Source organism: Dendrobates tinctorius, unplaced genomic scaffold (genome assembly GCF_039654945.1).
Source record: "Dendrobates tinctorius isolate UK_male_01 unplaced genomic scaffold, ASM3965494v1 ptg000086l, whole genome shotgun sequence".
In the NCBI taxonomy this organism is placed as follows: Eukaryota; Metazoa; Chordata; class Amphibia; order Anura; family Dendrobatidae; genus Dendrobates; species Dendrobates tinctorius.
This window is the reverse complement of record NW_027361754.1, coordinates 65,943,285-65,963,312: the sequence shown is the minus strand read 5'-3', so window position 1 is coordinate 65,963,312 and position 20,028 is coordinate 65,943,285. Positions and strand designations below refer to the sequence as shown.

Below are 20,028 nucleotides of genomic sequence, written 5' to 3'. Positions count from 1 at the left end.
GTATGAAGCATCGGGATCAGCGCTCTTTCCTTCTTTTGCGGCAACATGGGTAGCCAAAGCCATGATGTCATGGTCAGATTTTTTAAACAAGGTCCTACAGGATAGATATTTGCCGTCGGAAGTGGCGGAGATAGCAAGTCAGATCGCGATGGCGGGTGACCATTTAATTAATGCATCCTTGGATGCGGCTAATGGCGCTGCTGTAGCGGCAGCAAATGCAATCGCCATTAGGAGAGCCTTGTGGTTAAGGTTATGGCGAGCTGATTCTATTTCTAAGAAGTCTTTGACTTCCCTGCCGTTTCAGGGTAATCGGCTATTTGGGGAGAAATTAGACAAGCTCATTTCAGATGCTACAGGGGGAAAAAGCAGCTTCCTTCCACAGCAAAGGATTAGGCCGCCTTTTCGTCAACCTCAGGCGCGCTTTCGAGCATTTCGCACCCCCGGGTGGATGGCAACGGCCAGTACCTCCACCCCAGCTCGCTATAACCAAGACAAGGAGCGTCAGGTCACGTATAGAACCAACCCGCTGGGTAGGATGCGGGGCCGCCCGCCCAGATCAAGGGGGGCCAGGTCCCAGAAGCCCTCAGCGAAATGACTCGAGGCATCCAGTACCCGAGGACAGCAGAGTAGGCGGACGTCTGCGCAGGTTCTGCCGCGTCTGGGTCGCGGTGGCGCGTGACGCATGGGTGGCAGAATTAGTGTGTTCCGGGTACAAAATAGAGTTTGTCAAAGATCCGCCAAGACGATTTTTTCTTTCCCGGCTTCCCAAAACGGAATCCCAGGCAGAGGCATTGCTAGGGGCCATCGAGGTGTTGCGGCGCAACGGGGTCATTGTCCCTGTACCAGAGTGCGAGAAGACCCAAGGATTTTATTCCAATCTGTTCGCAGTCCCCAAGAAGGACGGAACAATAAGGCCGGTTAAGGTTCGACGGGCGCTTCAATGGTGGACATACGACTCCTCTCTTCGTCAGGGGAAGCCTTTTCCCCCAGATCATTGGTTGGTGATCACGACCGATGCAAGTCTTTTCGGCTGGGGGGCAATCTTCCGGCATCACACGGCCCAGGGGCAATGGTCGCCTCAGGAGGCTCGTCTGCCGATCAACCTGTTGGAGATTCGAGAGGTGCGGTTGGCGCTGCAGCGTTTTCAGCACTTGCTAGCAGGACGCCCAGTCCGAGTTCAGTCAGACAATGCCACGGCAGTGGCGTACGTGAATCACCAGGGAGGCACGCGCAGCAGGGCAACCATGCGCGAGATAGAGCATGTGCTCCGTTGGGCCGAGAGGCACCACTCGGTAATCTCAGCAGTTCACATACCAGGTGTGGGAAAATTGGGCAGCAGATTTCCCAAGCCGACAGGGCGTCGCGGCCGGGGAATGGTCCCTTCACCCCGAGGTCTTCCAGCAGATTTGCCAACGGTGGGGGACTCCAGACGTGGATCTGATGGCGTCCAGGGAGAACGCCAAGGTGAGCACGTTTGTCGCTTGGTCTCAGGACCCGCGAGCGATCGCGGTGGATGCGTTGGTCCTACTGTGGAGCCAGTTTCGGCTCCCATACCTGTTTCCCCCACTGCCGCTTCTCCCAAGGGAGGGGCCCTGTGTTTAACGGCATGGCCGTTGAATCTTGGATTCTGACCCAGGCGGGATTTGGGCGTGAAGTGGTTGCGACAATGGTTAGCGCCCGGAAGTAGGCCTCGGCGAAAATTTATCATAACACTTGGAAGGTTTACTTTCATTGGTGTCGAGAACACGGGGTTGCGCCATTATCCTTTTCGGTACCCAACATCCTGGCTTTTCTGCAGTCTGGCCTGGACGCAGGGTTGGCGCCAAGTTCCCTTAGGAGGCAGATTTCGGCCTTGTCGGTCCTTTTTCAGCGAAAGATCGCTACCAATATGCAGGTCAGGACGTTCATTCAGGGGGTCTCTCATTTGGTGCCCCCCTATAGAGCACCCATAGACGCCTGGGACCTTAACCTGGTCCTGGGTGTCCTACAGGAAGCCCCGTTTGAACCCTTACAGGAAATTTCATTGTCATATCTCTCCAGGAAGGTGGTATTCTTCGTAGCCATAACTTCCATTAGGCGGGTCTCGGAGTTAGGAGCATTATCTTGCAGAGCTCCTTTTCTGACTTTTTTTAAGGATAAAGTAGTCCTTAGACCACCGCCGCTTTTTCTGCCGAAGGTCGTGTCCTCTTTCCATATTAATGAGGACATTGTTCTGCTTCGTTTTGTCCAGCGCCAGTACACAGAGTGGAAAGGGCGCTCCACTCTTTAGATCTGGTAAGAGCTCTCAGGAGGTACGTGTCAAGGACAGCACCTTTTCGCCAGACGGACTCGTTGTTTGTGATTCCTGAAGGGCGCAGGAAGGGTCTCGCAGCCTCACGGTCAACCATAGCCAGATGGATTCGCCTAACTATTCAGGAGGCTTACCGTATTAGAGGCGCACCGATTCCAACAGGGATAGGGGCGCTCTCTACTCGGACAGTGGGCGCCTCTTGGGCGCTTCGGCAGAGCAGGTATGCAAAGCTGCAACCTGGTCCAGCCTGCACACTTTTGTAAGCATTACAATGTGCATACTCTGGCCTCTTCGGATGCGAGCCTAGGTAGGAAAATTCTCCAAGCAGCAGTGGCACACCTTTAGACAGGAGGGCATGCGGCTTGGATCGGTGAGTTGTCCTCCCACCCAGGGACTGCTTTAGGACATCCCACAGTCTCTGTGTCCCCCAATGAGACGAAGGAGAAACATGGATTTTTGTGAGTACTCACCGTAAAATCCTTTTCTCCGAGACACTCATTGGGGGACACAGCACCCACCCTGATAGCCAGTTGGCTCTTGTTTATTTAATTCTTATTTAATGTAGGGTGGTCCTTTTTCAGACATATGATTTTCTGCGTTAAGGCTAATTTTTGGATGTTCTCCTACTGCTTTTGCACTAAACTGGTTTCCGCCCGCTATCAGGGCGAGGGTGTATGCGGCGGAGGAGGAGCTAACTTGTTTTTTGTATGCCTAGTGTCAGCCTCCAGACGGCAGTAGCACACACCACAGTCTCTGTGTCCCCCCAATGAGCGTCTCGGAGAAAAGGATTTTACGGTGAGTACTCACAAAAATCCATGTTTCAGCTCTTTTAACTTAAACGTTTTTTAACATAGTTAGCAAGGCCGAAAAAAGACATTTATCCATCCAGTTCAGCCTATGTTCTGTCAGAATAAATTCCCAGATCTACGTCCTTCTAAAGAACCTAATAACTGTAAGATGCAATAATGTTTTTCTTGCAGCGACCGTTTAGAACAACTGGAACGTAATCGTGAGCGTGAAAGGAAACTATGGGAACAGCAGAAAGAATTGAAAGAACGACATAGGCGAGCCGAGGAGAGACGTAAAGGACGGGAGGCAAGGAGAGAAGGTACTGCTACCTGCACCCTGTCCTGTCACTTTGGTTTTGGACTCTGTTAAGATCCAAACTTCTGTGTTATTTCATTTTTTAAAGTTTCATTTCAGGTAAATTTTTACAGAATAAATTGTCGTGTGAGTACATCAAGACTAACACTGGCTGTGTACATCAAGAATAACACTGGTCATTATATGACTTGCATATCTCGCCAGTTTTCTCATTTTTAGAATCCAAATTTCAGCTGTCTCTGAAATAGTGGGAGCAGACTAGCGCTGCTATGTTGTCTCCCTTAAAACAGGGATTCCTACTCATATTTCTCTGTTTAGGACATGCTCAGAATTAGCAGCACCATGGAGGAGATTATATAGCAAACGCAGTAGTGTAGCTGTGAATCCATCTCAGGGATAAGCTAACTCATTCAATATCTACAGTAAGGTCTGCCTGCCTTTGCCTGCACCCTCACTCCTTCTCCTCACTCTTCCTCTTCCCTATCTTCTCCATGGGAAATAATAGATGTAACCTGACTCCTTACTGTGCTGACAGTCAGTCTTGCTTTGTGCAAAATTAATTTGAACAGTTTTTTATTTTTTTTCACAGTGGATAGTGAGTTTGAAAGATAAGGTAGTGGCTCATAAGTGTAGAAAGAAGGAGATTTCTCTGATAAGATACATTACAAAGTTTCTTACACTAACTTGTACTGCTGATTTATGCAGTCTGTTGACCAGTAACCATTTGATACATCTTTATATTAGTTGGATCTCTGTTTTTCAGTCATAAATTTCCGAATACAGCCAACTTAAGACAACTACAGTGGGTACGGAAAGTATTCAGACCACTGTTTTCACTTTGTTTCATTACAGCCATTTGGTAAATTCAAAAAAGTTGATTTTTTTTTTTTTCTCATTAATGTACACTCTACATCCCATCTTGACTGAACCCTCCCCCCCCCCCCCAGCAATGTAGAAATTTTTGTAAATTTATTAAAAAAAGAAAAACTGAAATATCACATGGTCATAAGTATTCAGACACTTTGCTCAGTTTTGAGTAGAAGCACAGAAGCACCTTTTGAGCTAGTACAGCCATGAGTCTTCTTGGGAATGATGTAAGTTTTTCACACCTGGATTTGGGGATCCGCTGCCATTCTTCCTTGCAGATCCTTTCCAGTTCTGTCAGGTTGGATGGTGAACGTTGGTGAACAGCCATTTTCCAGGACGTCCACCTGACAGCACCATGGAGGACGTCCTCCTCCTCCTTACAGGGACAGGAAAGCACACGAGAGGTTAAAAGGCCCCGTTCCACCACTTTCCCTCAGCGTCTTTCCTGTCCCTGCACGGAGGGACATACGAGAGGAGCAGGAAGATTACCGGAGGGCACAGGGGGATCGGGCGGCCGGTCCAATCCTTCCCCCTGTCAGGATAGAGAACCCGGGGCAGCTAGCCGGGTCCCCACAGAAAGCCGGATGGGCGCCGCCATTGCAGGACGCTCGGTGGGCGGGGCTTCAGACCAGGAAGCGGAAGTGGCCGGCGCACGGCGATGACGTCACGCGCCGATTTGATAACAGCGCGCCAGCAGCCTGGGCACGCTAGCAGCCCAGTGCACGCCAGCAGCTCGCCGCACCAGCAGCTCTCACCGCACGCCAGCAGCTCGCCGCACACCAGCAGTCCGCCGCACGCTAGCAGCTCACCGCACGCAACAGCTGCTTCAGTGGTATGGACCCAGAGGCACCAGCTGACAGAGGGGTAAGTGCGCCTGGCGCAATCCAACCCCCACACGGCCTTCCCCGCAGCCCAGGACAACTGATCCGACTATCCCTGTTCTGTATCGTACAGGAGAAGGGTACCCCAGCCCCCCCGACAGAGGTTAAGGATTCGGTAAAGGCCACATCTAAGTCTGTCAGATGCCCAGTTTGCAGGGTAAAGCTGCCAGACAACTATACCAAGACTCTCTGCGGACCCTGCACTTCAAGGGTCGTAAGAGACGAGCAGCCGTCCCTCCTGGCCGAGATGCGATCCTTGATTCGGGAGGAAGTACAGGCCTCCAGATCCAGTCTCTCACGACAGCAGTCCCCTAGTCCGGGGCCAAGCCGGAAGCGGCCGAGGTGGGAGATGGAGCTAGCCTCGGAGACAAGCTCGCCTGAGGGGTCAGACGCCTGGGACTCGGATCCCGAGGAGGGGGAGATCCCGACTGACAGGAGGGACCAAGGCAGGAAATATCTGTTTAACTTAGAGGACACCGAGGACTTGGTGCAGGCGGTATGGAACACCATGCAGATAGAGGATGTTCCAAAACCGCAGTCCCGACAGGACCTGATGTTTGGGGGACTGGTTGCTCGGAAACAAACTGTGTTCCCCGTAAGCGAACACATTAAGACAATGGTCCTAGAAGAATGGAAAGAGGCAAAACGGCGACTCGTACTGTTTTGGGACTTTAAGAGCCGACTGCCCTTTGACCCAGAGGAAACACGATTGTGGGAGGAAATTCCTAAAATCGATGTTCCTCTAGCTAGGGTGACCAAAAAAACCGCCATCCACTTCGAGGACTCAAGTCTCAGAGACCCAATGGACCAGAAGGCGGATATTCTATTAAAGAGAACATGGGAATCGGCAGCTGCCCTTACTAAGGTTAACATAGCAGCCACCTCAGTGGCCAGGTCCATGTTCCTATGGGTGGGGCAGTTGGAAGAGCATTTATCCAACAAGACCCCTAGATCTGAGATCCTAGCTTCCCTCCCTCTGATGAAGTCAGCCACTGTGTTCCTTTCAGATACGTCGGCCTAGTCAGTAAGATTCGCAGCCAGAAACTGCTCCCTTTCCAACGCAGCTAGTCGAGCGGTTTGGCTGAAGTCTTGGTCTGGGGATAATGCTTCAAAGGCAAAGATTTGCTCCATCCCCTTTTCAGGCTCAAGGGTGTTCAGGCCAGCTCTAGATAGCATCCTAGAGCAGGTGTCTGACAAAAACAAGGGGTTTCCAGAAGAAAAACCCAAGCGTCCCCAGTCCTTTCGTAGAGGGTCCTTTTTCAGGAGACAGACCGATTTTAGGAGCCAGGGTAGATCCAACAGGGGCTCCTTTAGAAACACTCAGAGCCAAGGGGGAGAAGCAAAGCCCCTCTTTTCGCGTCATCCTCCAGGTCTAGAAGGCAATGACGCCATAGGTGTCGGGGGAAGACTGCGACGATTCGCAGCAAGGTGGTGCCAGGTAACCCAGAACCTGTGGGTCCTCAGAACCATCTCAGAAGGGTACAGCATAGAATGTTGTTCCCCTCCCCCCGACAGATACATCGCCCCCACCGTAGTCCCGGAAGACTCTACCATGTGGGCAGATCTACAGGACCTGCTCAGGTCAGAGGTCATAGTGCCAGTTCCGCAGCAGGAGAGGGGAAAAGGTCATTACTCTTCCCTATTCTCCATTTCAAAACCATCTGGCGAGGCCAGAACAATCATAAACTTAAAACCCCTAAATGCCTGGGTGGTATACAAAAGGTTTCGAATGGAATCAATACGCTCAGCGATTCAACTTATAGACAGGGATGCCGTCATGTGTACTCTGGACCTGAAGAGTGCATACTATCAGGTCCCCATCCATCCCTCATCTCAGTGCTTATTAAGATTCGCAATCAGTCTACCATCCCGGACCTGCCACTTCCAGTTCCAGTGCCTTCCGTTCAGGCTGGCTTCGGCCCCCCGAATTTTTACAAAGCTGGTAGCGGAGGTGGTAGCCTACCTGAGAAAGCAGAGAGTCATTATAATACCGTATCTAGACGACTTTCTCCTAGTCGCAGGATCAGAAGAATGGCTCATTCAGGACAGGAGCCGAACGATCAGAACACTGGAGTATCTCGGCTGGCTGATCAACGACCAGAAGTCAGACCTAAAGCCAGAAAGCAGGAAGATCTTCCTGGGAGTCCTTCTGGATTCAGGAGACAGAATATCCCGGCTACCGAGAAAAAAGCAGCAGACAATTCAAGACAGAGTCAAGGGACTACTGAGACATCGCTCCTCCATAAGAGGTGCAATGGAAGTTCTGGGTCTGATGACGGCTTGCATTCCATGCGTCAGATGGGCCCAGTCCCATTCGAGGCCCCTGCAAAAGGAAATCCTCGCAGGATGGAACAGGCGTCAGGATTCTCTCGACGGGCCCATATCCTTACCAGACACGGTAAGAAGATCCCTTCGGTGGTGGATACAGCCCCAGAACTTACAGGTGGGCGTGCTATGGACAACCTCGCCGTACGTGGTAATCACCACAGACGCCAGTACGTGGGGATGGGGAGCCCACGTAGAAAGGAGAATTTTTCAGGGAAGATGGCCGGTCAGCATCAGAAGCAGATCCTCCAACTTAAGGGAGCTCTATGCGGTCTGGGAAGCCCTGCGTCTGAACCGGTCGGTAGTGAGAAATCGACATGTCCGGATATTGTCCGACAACACAACAGAAGTCTCATTGCTGAAGCACCAGGGAGGTCCGAGACATCAACCACTCCTGGCACTCGCAGGACGAATATTCGCCTGGGCAGAAGAGGTGGTCCTCTCCATAACGGCAATCCACCTAGAGGGTTCTCAGAATGTAGTAGCAGACTATCTAAGCAGACAGCGGGTCAGCCCGACAGAGTGGGAACTAAGCGAAGAAATCTTCCATCAGCTTTGTCAGCGTTGGGGGACCCCCAGTATAGACCTGTTTGCAAACCGGAAGAACTCAAAGGTCGCCAGATTCTACTCCTTGAACCCAGCAGACCACCAAGACGGAGTAGATGCCCTGAGCCAGGCCTGGACGGAACCCTTCTTGTATGCATTTCCCACCACTGGCGCTGATACCGGCGGTACTCAGGAAGATCTGCGAGGACCGCGCGTCGGTGATATTAATAGTGCCATACTGGCCAAAGAGAAGCTGGTTTCCGCTGCTAGGAGTCATGGCAGTAGGAAACCCAGTCTAGCTACCCCTGAAGGGAGATGTTATCCACCAGGGGCCGATTCGCCATCCAGACCCAGCAAGGCTACGCCTCTCGGCATGGATCCTGAAAGGGACATCCTGAGAGCAAAGGGCTTATCCGAGCAGGTCATATCCACTCTACTGGCCAGCAGGAAACCGGTAACATCTGCAATCTACAGAAAAATATGGAAGAGATTCTGCCTGGAAGGTGGCAGGTCCGACCTCTCGGCAGGTACCCCTGACCTCCCTAGTGTCCTAGACTTTCTTCAGTCGGGATATAATAAAGGGCTTAAACCCAGCACGTTAAAGGTCCAGATTTCGGCTTTGAGTGCCTTCTTCGACTACCCTTTAGCCTCCCATCCTTGGGTGGTAAGATTCATAAAGGCCACGCAGCGTCTTCGCCCCACAATTAGGCAGCTCACCCCGCCCTGGGACCTCGGCCTGGTACTCAGATCTTTATGTAGGGACCCCTACATGCCTAGTGATAGAATGTCCATTTCGACTCTCTCTCGGAAGACTGCTTTCCTTGTAGCCATTACCACGGCCAAAAGAATAGGGGAGATCCAGGCCCTGTCCACCAAGGATCCATATCTCCAGATCAGAGACGATCATATAACCTTAAGATTAGATCCGGCTTTTATCCCCAAGGTAGCCTCTTACCAGAATATAAATCAGGAGATAGTGCTACCATCCTTCTGCAGCAATCCCCGCAATGAGAAAGAACAGCGTCTCCACTCCCTAGACGTAACACGGGCAGTTATAAGCTATCTAGAGGCCACCAATGACTGGCGTATTGACTCAAACCTGTTCATCCTCTACGGGGGTAAAAATAGGGGGAGAAAAGCCTCTAAGGCGTCCATCGCAAGATGGATCACATCAGTAATTTCAGACGCCTACCAGTCGGAAGGCGCCAACCCACCAGATACCTTAAGGGCCCACTCTACTAGGGCAGTTTCAGCCTCCTGGGCTGAGCGCGCAGGCGCCTCAGTCGAGCAGGTTTGTAGAGCGGCAACTTGGGCCAGCCTGAATACATTTCGCAAGCACTACAAACTTGACGTGCTATCAGGCCAACATACCGCATTTGGGAGAAAAGTTCTCCAGGCGGTGATCCCACCCTGAGGAGGTGCTTTGGTACTCTCCATGGTGCTGTCAGGTGGATGTCCTGGAAAATAGGTATTAGACCTACCGGTAATGATGTTTCCAGGAGTCCATCCTGACAGCACAGGTAGTTCCCTCCCGGACAGGTTATGTTAAGTTATGTCATATGATGTAATATGATGATACCATTAAAAGAGTTATAGCATTATCCACGCTGTGGTACTTGTTAAGTCACTGAGGGAAAGGGGTGGGACGGGGCCTTTTAACCTCTCGTGTGCTTTCCTGTCCCTGTAAGGAGGAGGAGGAGGACGTCCTCCATGGTGCTGTCAGGATGGACTCCTGGAAACATCATTACCGGTAGGTCTAATACCTATTTTCAGGTCTCTTCAGAGATGCTCAATTTGGTTTAGGTCAGGGTTTTGGCGGGGCCAGTCAAGAATGGTCACAGAGTTGTTATTTTAGCTGTGTGCTTAGGGTTATTGTCTTGTTGGAAGGTGAACCTTCTGCCACATCAGAGGTCCAGAGCACTCTGGAAGCGGTTTTCATCCAGGATATCTCTGAACTTGGCCGCATTCATGCTTCCTTCAATTGCAGTCAGTCGTCCTGTTCCTGCAGCTGAAAAACACATCCCATAGCATGATGCTGCCACCACCATGTTTCACTGTTGGGATTGTATTGGGCAGGTGATGAGCAGTGCCTGGTTTTCTCCACACATACCGCTTAGAATTATCACCAAAAAGTTTTATCTTCGTCTCATCAGACCAGAGAAACTTATTTCTCGTAGTCTGGGAGTCCTTCATGTGTTTTTTTAGCAAACTATGTGGGCTTTCATATGTCTTGCACTGAGGAGAGGCTTCCATTGGGCTACTCTGCCATAAAGGCCCAACTGGTGGAGGTCGGCAGTGATAGTTGACTTTGTGAAACTTTCTCCTTCGCCTCATTGGGGGACACAGTCGCTAAGAGGCCGACACTAAATGAATAGAAAAAAGATTAGCTCCAATTCTGCAGTATACACCCACACACTGCCTCCAGCCGAGCCAGTTCATACTTAGTGTCCATAGGAGGCACACGGGTCTGGTCTTCAGACCGCAATTTTTTATTTTATTTTTCATTCTATTTTTAACTTTTTTACTCAAGGACGATTGGGGCGACAGATCCCTTCAGGGTTCCGATCTCCCCCACACAACAACAGGCGGGAACGTGGAGTGTCGCCTCCACGTACCCCTCCTGCACCGTTATAGCCATGCCTGAGCTGGATTCTAGGGGCGACGGGTCCCTTAAGGGCTCTGCTCTTCCCGCACCATCAACAGACTGGAACATGGAGTGTCGCCTCCATGTACTCCCTTCTGAAGCCAGGCCTACAGCTGGACAACATCCCTGTCCCATCCTAGGGGAGTGAACTCCTAGGATGTACAAAGGCTCCTATGGTGTCCGAGCAGCCCCCACTGCATCACCACTGCATCACAGCGGCGATGGAAGGAGGCGGACGGTCCCTCTCCACTTCCCTAACAAGTGGATGGAGGGCTTCCCTGCACCGTCCACTACGCACCTGCAGGCAGAGCAGTCGAGTTTTGCGACTCCTCAACGGCCCTCTGGATCTCCGATCAGTGAATACTGGGGTCGAACTGGTCATGAGGGCTCCTGGCTCCCCTGCTCTGGCGTCGGAAATTTACACCCCGGCTTCGGCCTTTGCTAGGCAGGAAGCCCCGCCCACCCGCTCGCGTGCGCTCTGCCGGCTCCCCCCCAGTCTCTTTGCGCTTTTTCTCAGCGCGACCTCCTTCCTGCTACAGGCAGCCATTACTTTTGGACGCTTGGGGACCTGTTTTCCATCTGCACTGCAGCCACCCTCCAGGTGCCTGTGATTCTCGGACATAACAGCGGTAACATCTCAACCAAGTCTTTGCAAGGAGAGGACCGCTCTGGGACACCGGACCATGGGTAAGAGCTGGGCATAGGTCATTGGCCTTCTCTGCAGTACATTCTTGTTACTCATCACTCCTTGGGGCACCTAGCAGAGCCAGGACATACCGCGGTACCTCATGTCATTTTCTAAGACAGCCAGAAGGGCTACCAAAACCCATACAGTGTTCTTCGCCTCATGTACCGCCTGTCAGTCTTCGCTACCCTGGGGACAAAGTACCACTCCCTGTAAAGCCTGTGACCCCGAATGCGCTCAGCTGTCCTCCGCCGCTGCCTAACCCAGCGTACCTAGCCCCCCTGAGTGGGCTTCGTTTCTGTCATAGTCCATGGCCTCATTGGCTAAAGCGATTGAGTCCCTCCAGGACCCCTCCACGGGTCGGGGCATCCGTCTGCCTGTTTCAGAAGGTTCCTCTTCTACACAGGAACAGTCGGCCAGCAGGGGCCGCTCTCAGGCACAAATTCAATGACAGCTAGAAAATGGGCCCATAGTACGTGTCCCGGGCCCGCTCGTGCTTCGGCATCCGTAAGCTCTATTTCTCGCTCCCCATCACCAGGGGTTTGCAGCGATCAGAACTCAGTACGAGTTTCTCGACCTGGACTCGCCGGAGTATCAGGTGATGATGGATAATCTCACTGAGGCTGTCAACCAAACCCTGAAGGTTGATGAGGACTCTTTCTCTGTCCCGGATCACTCGGTGACATCAGGACAGAAGCCTCTAGAGGCAAGATATCCCTTTTCATCGGATCTGCGGAAGTTGTGGGCGGAATCCCCTCCAGTTGATCCACCCGTGTCTCATCTGGTTCCAAAACTCTCCTGTCCTTACCAGATGGATCCTCAACTAAAAAGTTCACGGTACGCCAGATAGAGAATCTTGCTCACTCAGTCTTTGAAGCCTCAGGCTCTGTGCTCTCCCCCTCTTTTGTTGCGACATGGGTCGCTAAAGCAGTGGTCTCTTGGGCGGATTCCCTGGCAAAAACCATTCAAGACAGTAACCTTCCTCTGGAAGCGGCTGATCTGGCTAATAAGATTTCCCTAGCTGGAGACTATTTGGTGCACCCTAACCTGGATGCTGCCTATTGCGCTGCATTGTCTGTTTCAAACGCTATCACCATCAGAAGGCCTCTGTGGCTTTTGGAATGGCGAGCGGACTCCGTGTCAAAAAAAATCCCTTATCTCTCTGCCTTACCAGAGTGGCCGTTTATTTGGAGAGAAGCTGCACCATCTTATCTCGGATGCTACAGGAGGGAAAAGTAAATTCCTCCCTCAGCAAAGGACCAGGCGACCCTTTCTCCGTCAGCAACAAACTTGTTTCCGGTCCTTTTTCTCCAACCCTGGCTGGTTCACTACCACCGCCTCTTCCAGATCGGGGCACTCACCACGTAGAGACAGTGGTTCCCAAGTTTAGTATAAACCCAGCCCATCTTGGAAAAGCCGTCACAAACAGTCCAGAACTAAGGGATCTAGGTCCCATAGGTTCTCGGCTCAATGACTCTTACCATCCGGTCGACACCTGCAGGGTAGGCGGACGTCTGCTCCTGTTGTGTCGCGCCTGGCTCTCCGTTGTTCATGTCGCATGGGTCAGGGATCTGGTGTCTTCTGGATGCAGAATAGAATTTTCTTTTCATCCCTGGCATGATTCTTTCCCCCTCATCTCCCCCCCCAAAACACAGGCGCAGCATGGTCCTTTTACCGAGCCATTGACTCGCTTCGTTAAGACGGGGTCATAATTCCGGCACCAGAAAATGAGTGGTTTGAAGGGTTCTACTCTAACCTGTTCGTTGTCCCGAAAAAGGACGGAACGGTGCGGCCCATCCTGGACCTGAAACTTCTAAACACGTTCGTCACGGTCCCGCACTTCAGGATTGAGTCCCTCCGTTCGGTCATCTCTATGGAGAAGGGGGAGTACCTCGTGTCCAGCGACATCCGGTACGCGTACCTCCATATCCCGATCTTTTCCCCTTACCAGAATTTCCTGCGCGTTACGGTTTGCCAGGAGCATTTCCAGTTCACAGCCTTGCCCTTCGGACTCGCCGCAGCTCTGAGTGTTCACGAAAGTCATAGCGGCTGTCATGGCAATCCGGCACTCTCGGGGCATGGTCGTTTTGCCATACTTAGCTAGTTTCACACAGGCGTATGGAGGAGCTGCGGAAAGATGTGGACTTCCTCTGTGAAGCTCCGCCCCCTGCCGCGCCTACACTGTTCAGCCCCGCCTCTGTCGGCATGCGGCCTGCATATCTATCTTTAGCATTGGGTACGCAGGCCATGCGGATGCCTCCGCATGCGTCTTTTTGAAAGTGCGGCGTCCTGCGCCGAACGCAACGTGTTGCATTTTGGTGCTGTCGCTGCACCGTCAAAAAGACGCATGCGGAGCCATTCGCATTCATCAGCATGGCCTGCATACCCATTGCTAAAGTTAGGGTACGGAGGAGGCGTGGCAGGGGGCGGAGCTTCACAGAGGAAATCCGCATCCCTCTGCAGCTCCTCCATACGCTAGTGTGAAACTAGCCTTAGATGACCTTCTGATCAAGGGACCATCTTTCCAGGCATGTGTGGAGTGCGTGCGTATGACTTTGGACACTCTTTCTCGCCTGGGTTGGCTAATAAATCTAAACAAGTCCTCTCCCGTTCCAGCTCAGCAGATATCCTTTTTAGAGATGATGCTGGACACCTCCCGAGGGTTGGTGATTCTTCCTTGAGACAAGGTCTTATTAGCCCTGCAGCAGGGTGCCCGAGCACTTTGTTTCCCATTCCCCCTCTCCATTCGTTTCAGCATAAGGGTTCTGGTGAGAATGGTGGCAGCAATGGAAGCCATTCCCTTTGCCCACCTACACCTCTGTCCTCTACAGCATGCGCTTCTGGCGGCCTGGGACAGAAACTAGTTCTCCCTCGACCGGCTGTTCCATTTGTCCCCATTGGTCAGACAAGTGCTCAAGTGGAGGACGTTGTGGTCTTCCCTCAACCCAGGGAAGTCCTTTCTTTCAGTGCAATGGCTGGTGGTCACTACCGACGCCAGTCTCCTCAGCTGGGGGGCCATCTTCTGTCACCGCACGGTCCAGGGACGCTGGTCTCCTCGGGAAGCACGCCTTCCGATCAACGTTCTGGAAATTTGTGCGATCTGGTTGTCCCTGCGACGGTTCCACCATCTCCTAGCAGGTTGTCCCATCCGAATATAATCGGACAATGCCACGGCGGTCGCTTATATCAACCATCGGGGGGGGGTTACCCGCAGCAAGGCAGCAATGCGCGAGTTATTTCCCATTCTCCGCTGTGCCGAACAGAGCCATTCGGTCATTTCAGCTGTTCACATTCTGGGTGTAGAAAATTGGGTGGTAGACATCCTCAACCGCCAGGGTCTCGCCTCCGGGGATTGGACCCTTCATCCGGAGGTTTTCCACCAGATCTGTCTTCACTGGGGGACTCCGGATGTGGATCTGATAGCTTCAAGATAAAACACCAAGGTTCCACAGGTCATAGCTCTGTCTCGGGATTCTCAAGCCATCAGGGCGGACGCACTGGTCCTTCCATGGTGTCAGTTTAGTCTCAACTACATTTTTCCCCCGCTCCCGTTGATCACGAAGGTCATCAGTAAGATCAAAGCGAAGGGGGTGCCGGTGATCCTAATCACTCCAGGCAGGCCACGCCAAGTTGGTACAACTCATTGCTGACGTGATCTGGCGACTGCCGGATCGTCCCAGGGCCCGATTTGCCACCAGAACTCAGGGGCCCAGTGTTTTAACAGCTTGGCTGTTGAATCCTGGGTCCAAATCCAAGCTGGTTTCTCCCAATTGGTGGTTTCCACCACTATTAGCGGCCGGAACCCTTCATCTATAACCCACATGGAAAGTGGTTTTCTCATGGTGCTGGGATCGCGGACGTCTTCCTCTGGTCTTCTCCATCCCAACCATCTTGGAGTTTCTCCAGACCGGCTTAGATTCAGGTCTGGCACTGAGCTCCCTCAATGGCCAGATTTTGGCTTTATCCGTTTTGTTCCAGTGTAGGATTGCTTCCAATCTACAAGTAAGGACTTTCATTCAGGGAATCTTCCACGTGATTCCTCCTTATAAAATGCCGCTGGAAGCCTGGGACCTTAACTTGGTCTTGGGGGTTCTACAGGAGACCCCTTTCGAACCACTGCAGGAAGTCTCGCTGACCTACCTTTCCTGGAAGGTCGCCTTAATCATTGCGATGACTTCTATCAGACGGGTCTCGGAGCTTGCCGCTCTGTCCTGTCGAGCTCCTTTCCTAATTTTCCACCAGGACAAGGTAGTCCTTAGGCCGTCCCTGTCCTTCTTTCCCAAGGTGGTCTCTTCCTTCCACCTTAACGAGGACATTGTCCTGCCATCGCTCTGCCCGGCGCCAGTATACCGAGTGGAGAGAGCTCTTCACACTCTGGATCTGTTGAGAGCCCTCAGGAGATACATCTCTCAGACGGCGTCATTCCATAAGTCTGATGCCTTGTTCGTCCTTCTGGAGCGACACAGGAAGGGACTAGCCGCTTCAAAGTGCATGATTGCCAGGTGGATTCGCTTGGCGATTCAGGAGTCCTACCATATCAGAGGCAAGCCTATCCCAGTGGGGATCAAGGCACACTCCACTCGGTCAGTGGGCGCGTCTTGGGCCTTTCGGCACCAGGCGTCGATGGAACAAATTTGCAAGGCTTCCGCAGATTCGGGCCTGGGCAGATGGATCTTGCAGGCTGTGGTAGCACATCTCTAGTAAGTTGGTATGTGGGGTTTGATCTGTTATGTTATTTTCCCACCCATGGACTACTTTTGGACGTCCCATGGTCCTGTGTCCCCCCAATGAGGCAAAGGAGAAAGATTTTTGTGTACTCACCGTAAAATTCTTTTCTCCGAGCCACTCATTGGGGGGACACAGCACCCACCCTGTTAGCCTGACGGTTGGATTTGTTCTTTGATTGACATGTTGTAATCTTGTTTTATGTTCTGCTACTGCTTTGCCACTGAACTGGTTCAGCTGGAGCAAGTGTATGTGGATGTATACTGCAGAGGAGGAGCTAATCTTTTTTCTGTTCACTTAGTGTCAGCCTCCTAGCGACAGCAGCATACACCCATGGTCCTGTGTCCCCCAATGAGTGGCTCGGAGTAAAGGATTTTACTGTGAGTACTCAAAAATTTTGAGTTTACCAAATGGCTGCAATGAAACAAAGAGTGAAAAATTTAAAGGGGTCTGAATACTTTCCGTACCCACTGTATATAGTGAATATAGCATTGTGGATACACATATAGAATTTGCACCTTTTTACATACAAAATTGGTTCTTAGCCCATAGCTTATGAGTCCCACATGGCTGGCAGGCTTCACTGTGCTGGGCCGTGTAAATGATGGGGGAGGAAATCTGTCTGCCTGCTGGGAGAGTAGATAATGGCACCCATGCTTTAGGGCAGTCTCTTCTCTTTCCTGCCCCTTTGGGTGAACCATTAAAAGTATACTTTGTGAAGAAACGGGGTGAGTTTGGTGCCTTTTGAAGGGGTTGTCTCAAGTTCTTAAATGCGTAAAACTGCAAAGTGCTTGCAAAAACAAGCAACTTTGCAATTAACATTCTATTAACAATTTTCTCCTTTCTTAAGAAGTTTTGGGATATTACTTAGTCATTTATTATACGCTGCTTAAAGGCTTTTATGTAGAGCCTCTTCTCGGCATTCTGAAGCTGGCCAGATCACTGTAAAACCCGCCTCAATGCCTTCCTGGGAGATCGCAGATAGGACTAACAGGCACAACCATGCTTCTGGTCCGAGCTGTCAATCTTCAGGAGCACACCACACCCAGCAAAGCAGAGAGGCTGGGGAGCTGTGCGCTCCTGAAGGTAGAACAGCCCTTTAACTGCAGACTTCCCAATCCTTCTTTATATATTATATAACAGTTTGTTCAAAGTGGTTCTGTCTCTTAAGGTCAAGGAATGAATTTTAGCTTTTGTTATAAATGACATGAACCAAGTTAATAACCTATACGTAGAGCACCATTATTTTTTTCTTTTTTGTTTCTCTTTGTAAAGGGATTCTTCCATGTCCAGAAAAGATATTTACCTTCAGATATAGGGTTAATCTGAAGGTAAATTCTGTTAAAATCCTGACTGCTTTACTGGGGCAGCAGCTACAGGGAGAAAAAAACATATATCCTTCCAGTGGCTGCCCTCTTCCATTTTTTGAGGTCAGTGGCAAGCGGACCGCAGAGAGAATAAGGGCATGTGCACACGGTGCGGATTCTGCTGCGGGTCCGCAGCAGATTTGCCTCTGCGGATCTGCTACAGTTCCGCAAGCAATGTACGGTACAATGCTAATCAATGCATTTTTAAATCCGCAGTGCACATGCTGCAGATTTTGCCATGTGGATTTGCTTCATTTTTAAATCCGCAGCATGTCAATTCTTTCTCCGGATTCTGCAGCGGTTTGACACCTGTTCCATTGTACAGGTGTCAAAACGCAGGGGAAAACCGCAGGCAAATCTGCAGGTAAACCGCAGGTCATTTTTATCTGCGGATTTTCCTGCAAATCCGCGCTGAAAAATCGGCAGTGTAATCCGCACTGTGTGCACTCACCCTAAAAGTTAGGCCGGGATCACACATGCGAGAAACTGGGACGAGTCTCGCATGTTAATACCCGGCACTCAGGAGCGGAGCATGCGACTGCATCTGCATGTGTTGCTATGCAGCCACACGCTCCAATCCGATTGCCAGTGTCAGTGCCGGGTATTAACATGCGAGACTCGTCCGAGTTTCTCGCATGTGTGATCCCAGCGTTAAAGGGGTATTTCCATCTCCAAAATCCTATCCCAATATGTTGTGGGTGTAGTAGCAGCAGTAGTAGTAGTAAAAATTATATTATTTATTATTCTTCTTCTTCTTATTATTATTATTAACAAATACCTTCAATTAGAAATGTTGTATAGTTCTGATTCACTGTGTCGCTTACCCCATGTTGCAGGCATTGCAGTAGCTTAGGTATCCATCACAGTTAGTTGTTAGTGGTCGTAAGCATGGATACCATAGGATCTTGAAGATGGGAATGCCCTTTTAATTTTCTTCCTGTATCCAGTAGAGCAGCCTAACATTATTTTAAAGATGTTTACCTGCAGATGAACCTTATATCTGCAGGTAAATAGCGTTTCTGGTCATGAAAAGTTCCCTTTCAAGGGAATCTTTTAGGTTTTTGTTATGTAATCTGACAGTAGCATGATGTAGGGGCAGAGACCCTGATTCCAGTGATATGTTACTTACGGTAGTTTACTGGGTGCAGCAGTTGTGATAATATTGGTTTTCTCTGCTGCAGATTTAGCAGAGCTCTTTATAACCCCGCCTACACCACTGATTGCCTGCTTTCTGTGTACACTGTGTGTAGGTGGAAAGCTGCCAATCAGTGTTGGCGGCAGAGCTGGACTAAAAGGCACCAGACACCTAGTGCTGTAGTGATAATCTTCTGCTAATAAAACACTTGATTGTATTGAAACAGCAACACACAGCCCATTGCTGTTCTCCTATTACATAGCAAAAACCTTCTGACAGATTAATTTTAATGTGATCTGATAGCAATCAATTGGTAGTAATAATCCGCATAATTGCACTTGCCAACCTATACAACATGCCTTCTAGGGCTCGCAGGATCTGCGCTTCCTGAACGCAGGAAGCCAGGGCTCTTGCAGGAGACTGAGAGAATGCAGTACAGTGCAGAGTCAAGAATACTTGTAGAGTTTAGCACTCAAAGTAAGTTTTAGCTTTTTAAAACCATTTGTATGACATTAACTTTTGTGGCAGTTTTGTACTGCATTGTATCCCCGTAACCCTTTTCTCATCCAGACAACCTGGCTCCAACTAGTACACATAATACCAGCAAAAAAATCTCAAATGCCCATGCTATATGGCGACTCAACATTATACTTCAAACAAGGAGAAACAACGAGCATATATTGCCAAAATTTCAAAAAATGCATGTATCAAAAATTATTTTAATAATTTATCAATAAGTTGTACAGAAATTATGTAATATATTAATTACAAAAATGCATGAGCATATATCAAAATCATGTGACTAACTCCATGGGTCAATAAAATGACCAGAGAGTATGGGACCAGACTGCATAATAACACATGTGTCAATAAAATTATCACCATTAAGGTTCTTACATCATTCCATTACATGTGCTTAGCGGTATAGAAAAAACAAGTGAGTTAAGGAAAATACATCGTGCTAAAATCACCTAGTACATATCAATCATAATACCGCTATAATAATACGGTGTGCACGCCCCCTGAGGAAGCGACATCCTGCGTTGTGAAACGCGCATCGGGGTATATGTCCAGGGTCTGGACGGGACTTTATACACACCGTTATGGGTAAATATTCCTTACTATTTCCTCTCTCAATGCACTTGATGATGTATATGTAAAGGCACAACACTGTGTCAATATGAGGTTATCTTCGTATTGGTAATAATTACTTACCCTTATCATGTGATGCTTACTTAGCGGTATTATGATTGATATGTACTAGGTGATTTTAGCACGATGTATTTTCATTAACTCATTTGTTTTTTCTATACCGCTAAGCACATGTAATGGAATGATGTAAGAACCTTAATGGTGATAATTTTATTCACACGTGTTATTATGCACTCTGGTCCCATACTCTCTGGTCATTTTATTGACCCATGGAGTTAGTCACATGATTTTGATATATGCTCATGCA

At 50.1% G+C, this 20,028-nt stretch overlaps 1 protein-coding gene across 7 annotated transcripts in view; it reads left to right on the top strand.

The window, feature by feature from the left end:
• LOC141097969 (cyclin-dependent kinase 11B-like) overlaps positions 1-20,028 on the top strand; it is a 126,534-nt gene that overhangs the window by 43,023 nt on the left and 63,483 nt on the right. For 5 of the 7 annotated variants that reach the window (XM_073585524.1, XM_073585523.1, XM_073585527.1 and 2 more), the window contains exons 6-7: positions 3,271-3,398; positions 18,936-19,046. In XM_073585524.1, the coding sequence (XP_073441625.1) occupies positions 3,271-3,398; positions 18,936-19,046 (239 nt within the window). The remainder of the gene's footprint in view (positions 1-3,270; positions 3,399-18,935; positions 19,047-20,028) is intronic. The other 2 variants (XM_073585529.1, XM_073585530.1) reach the window with 1 other exon arrangement.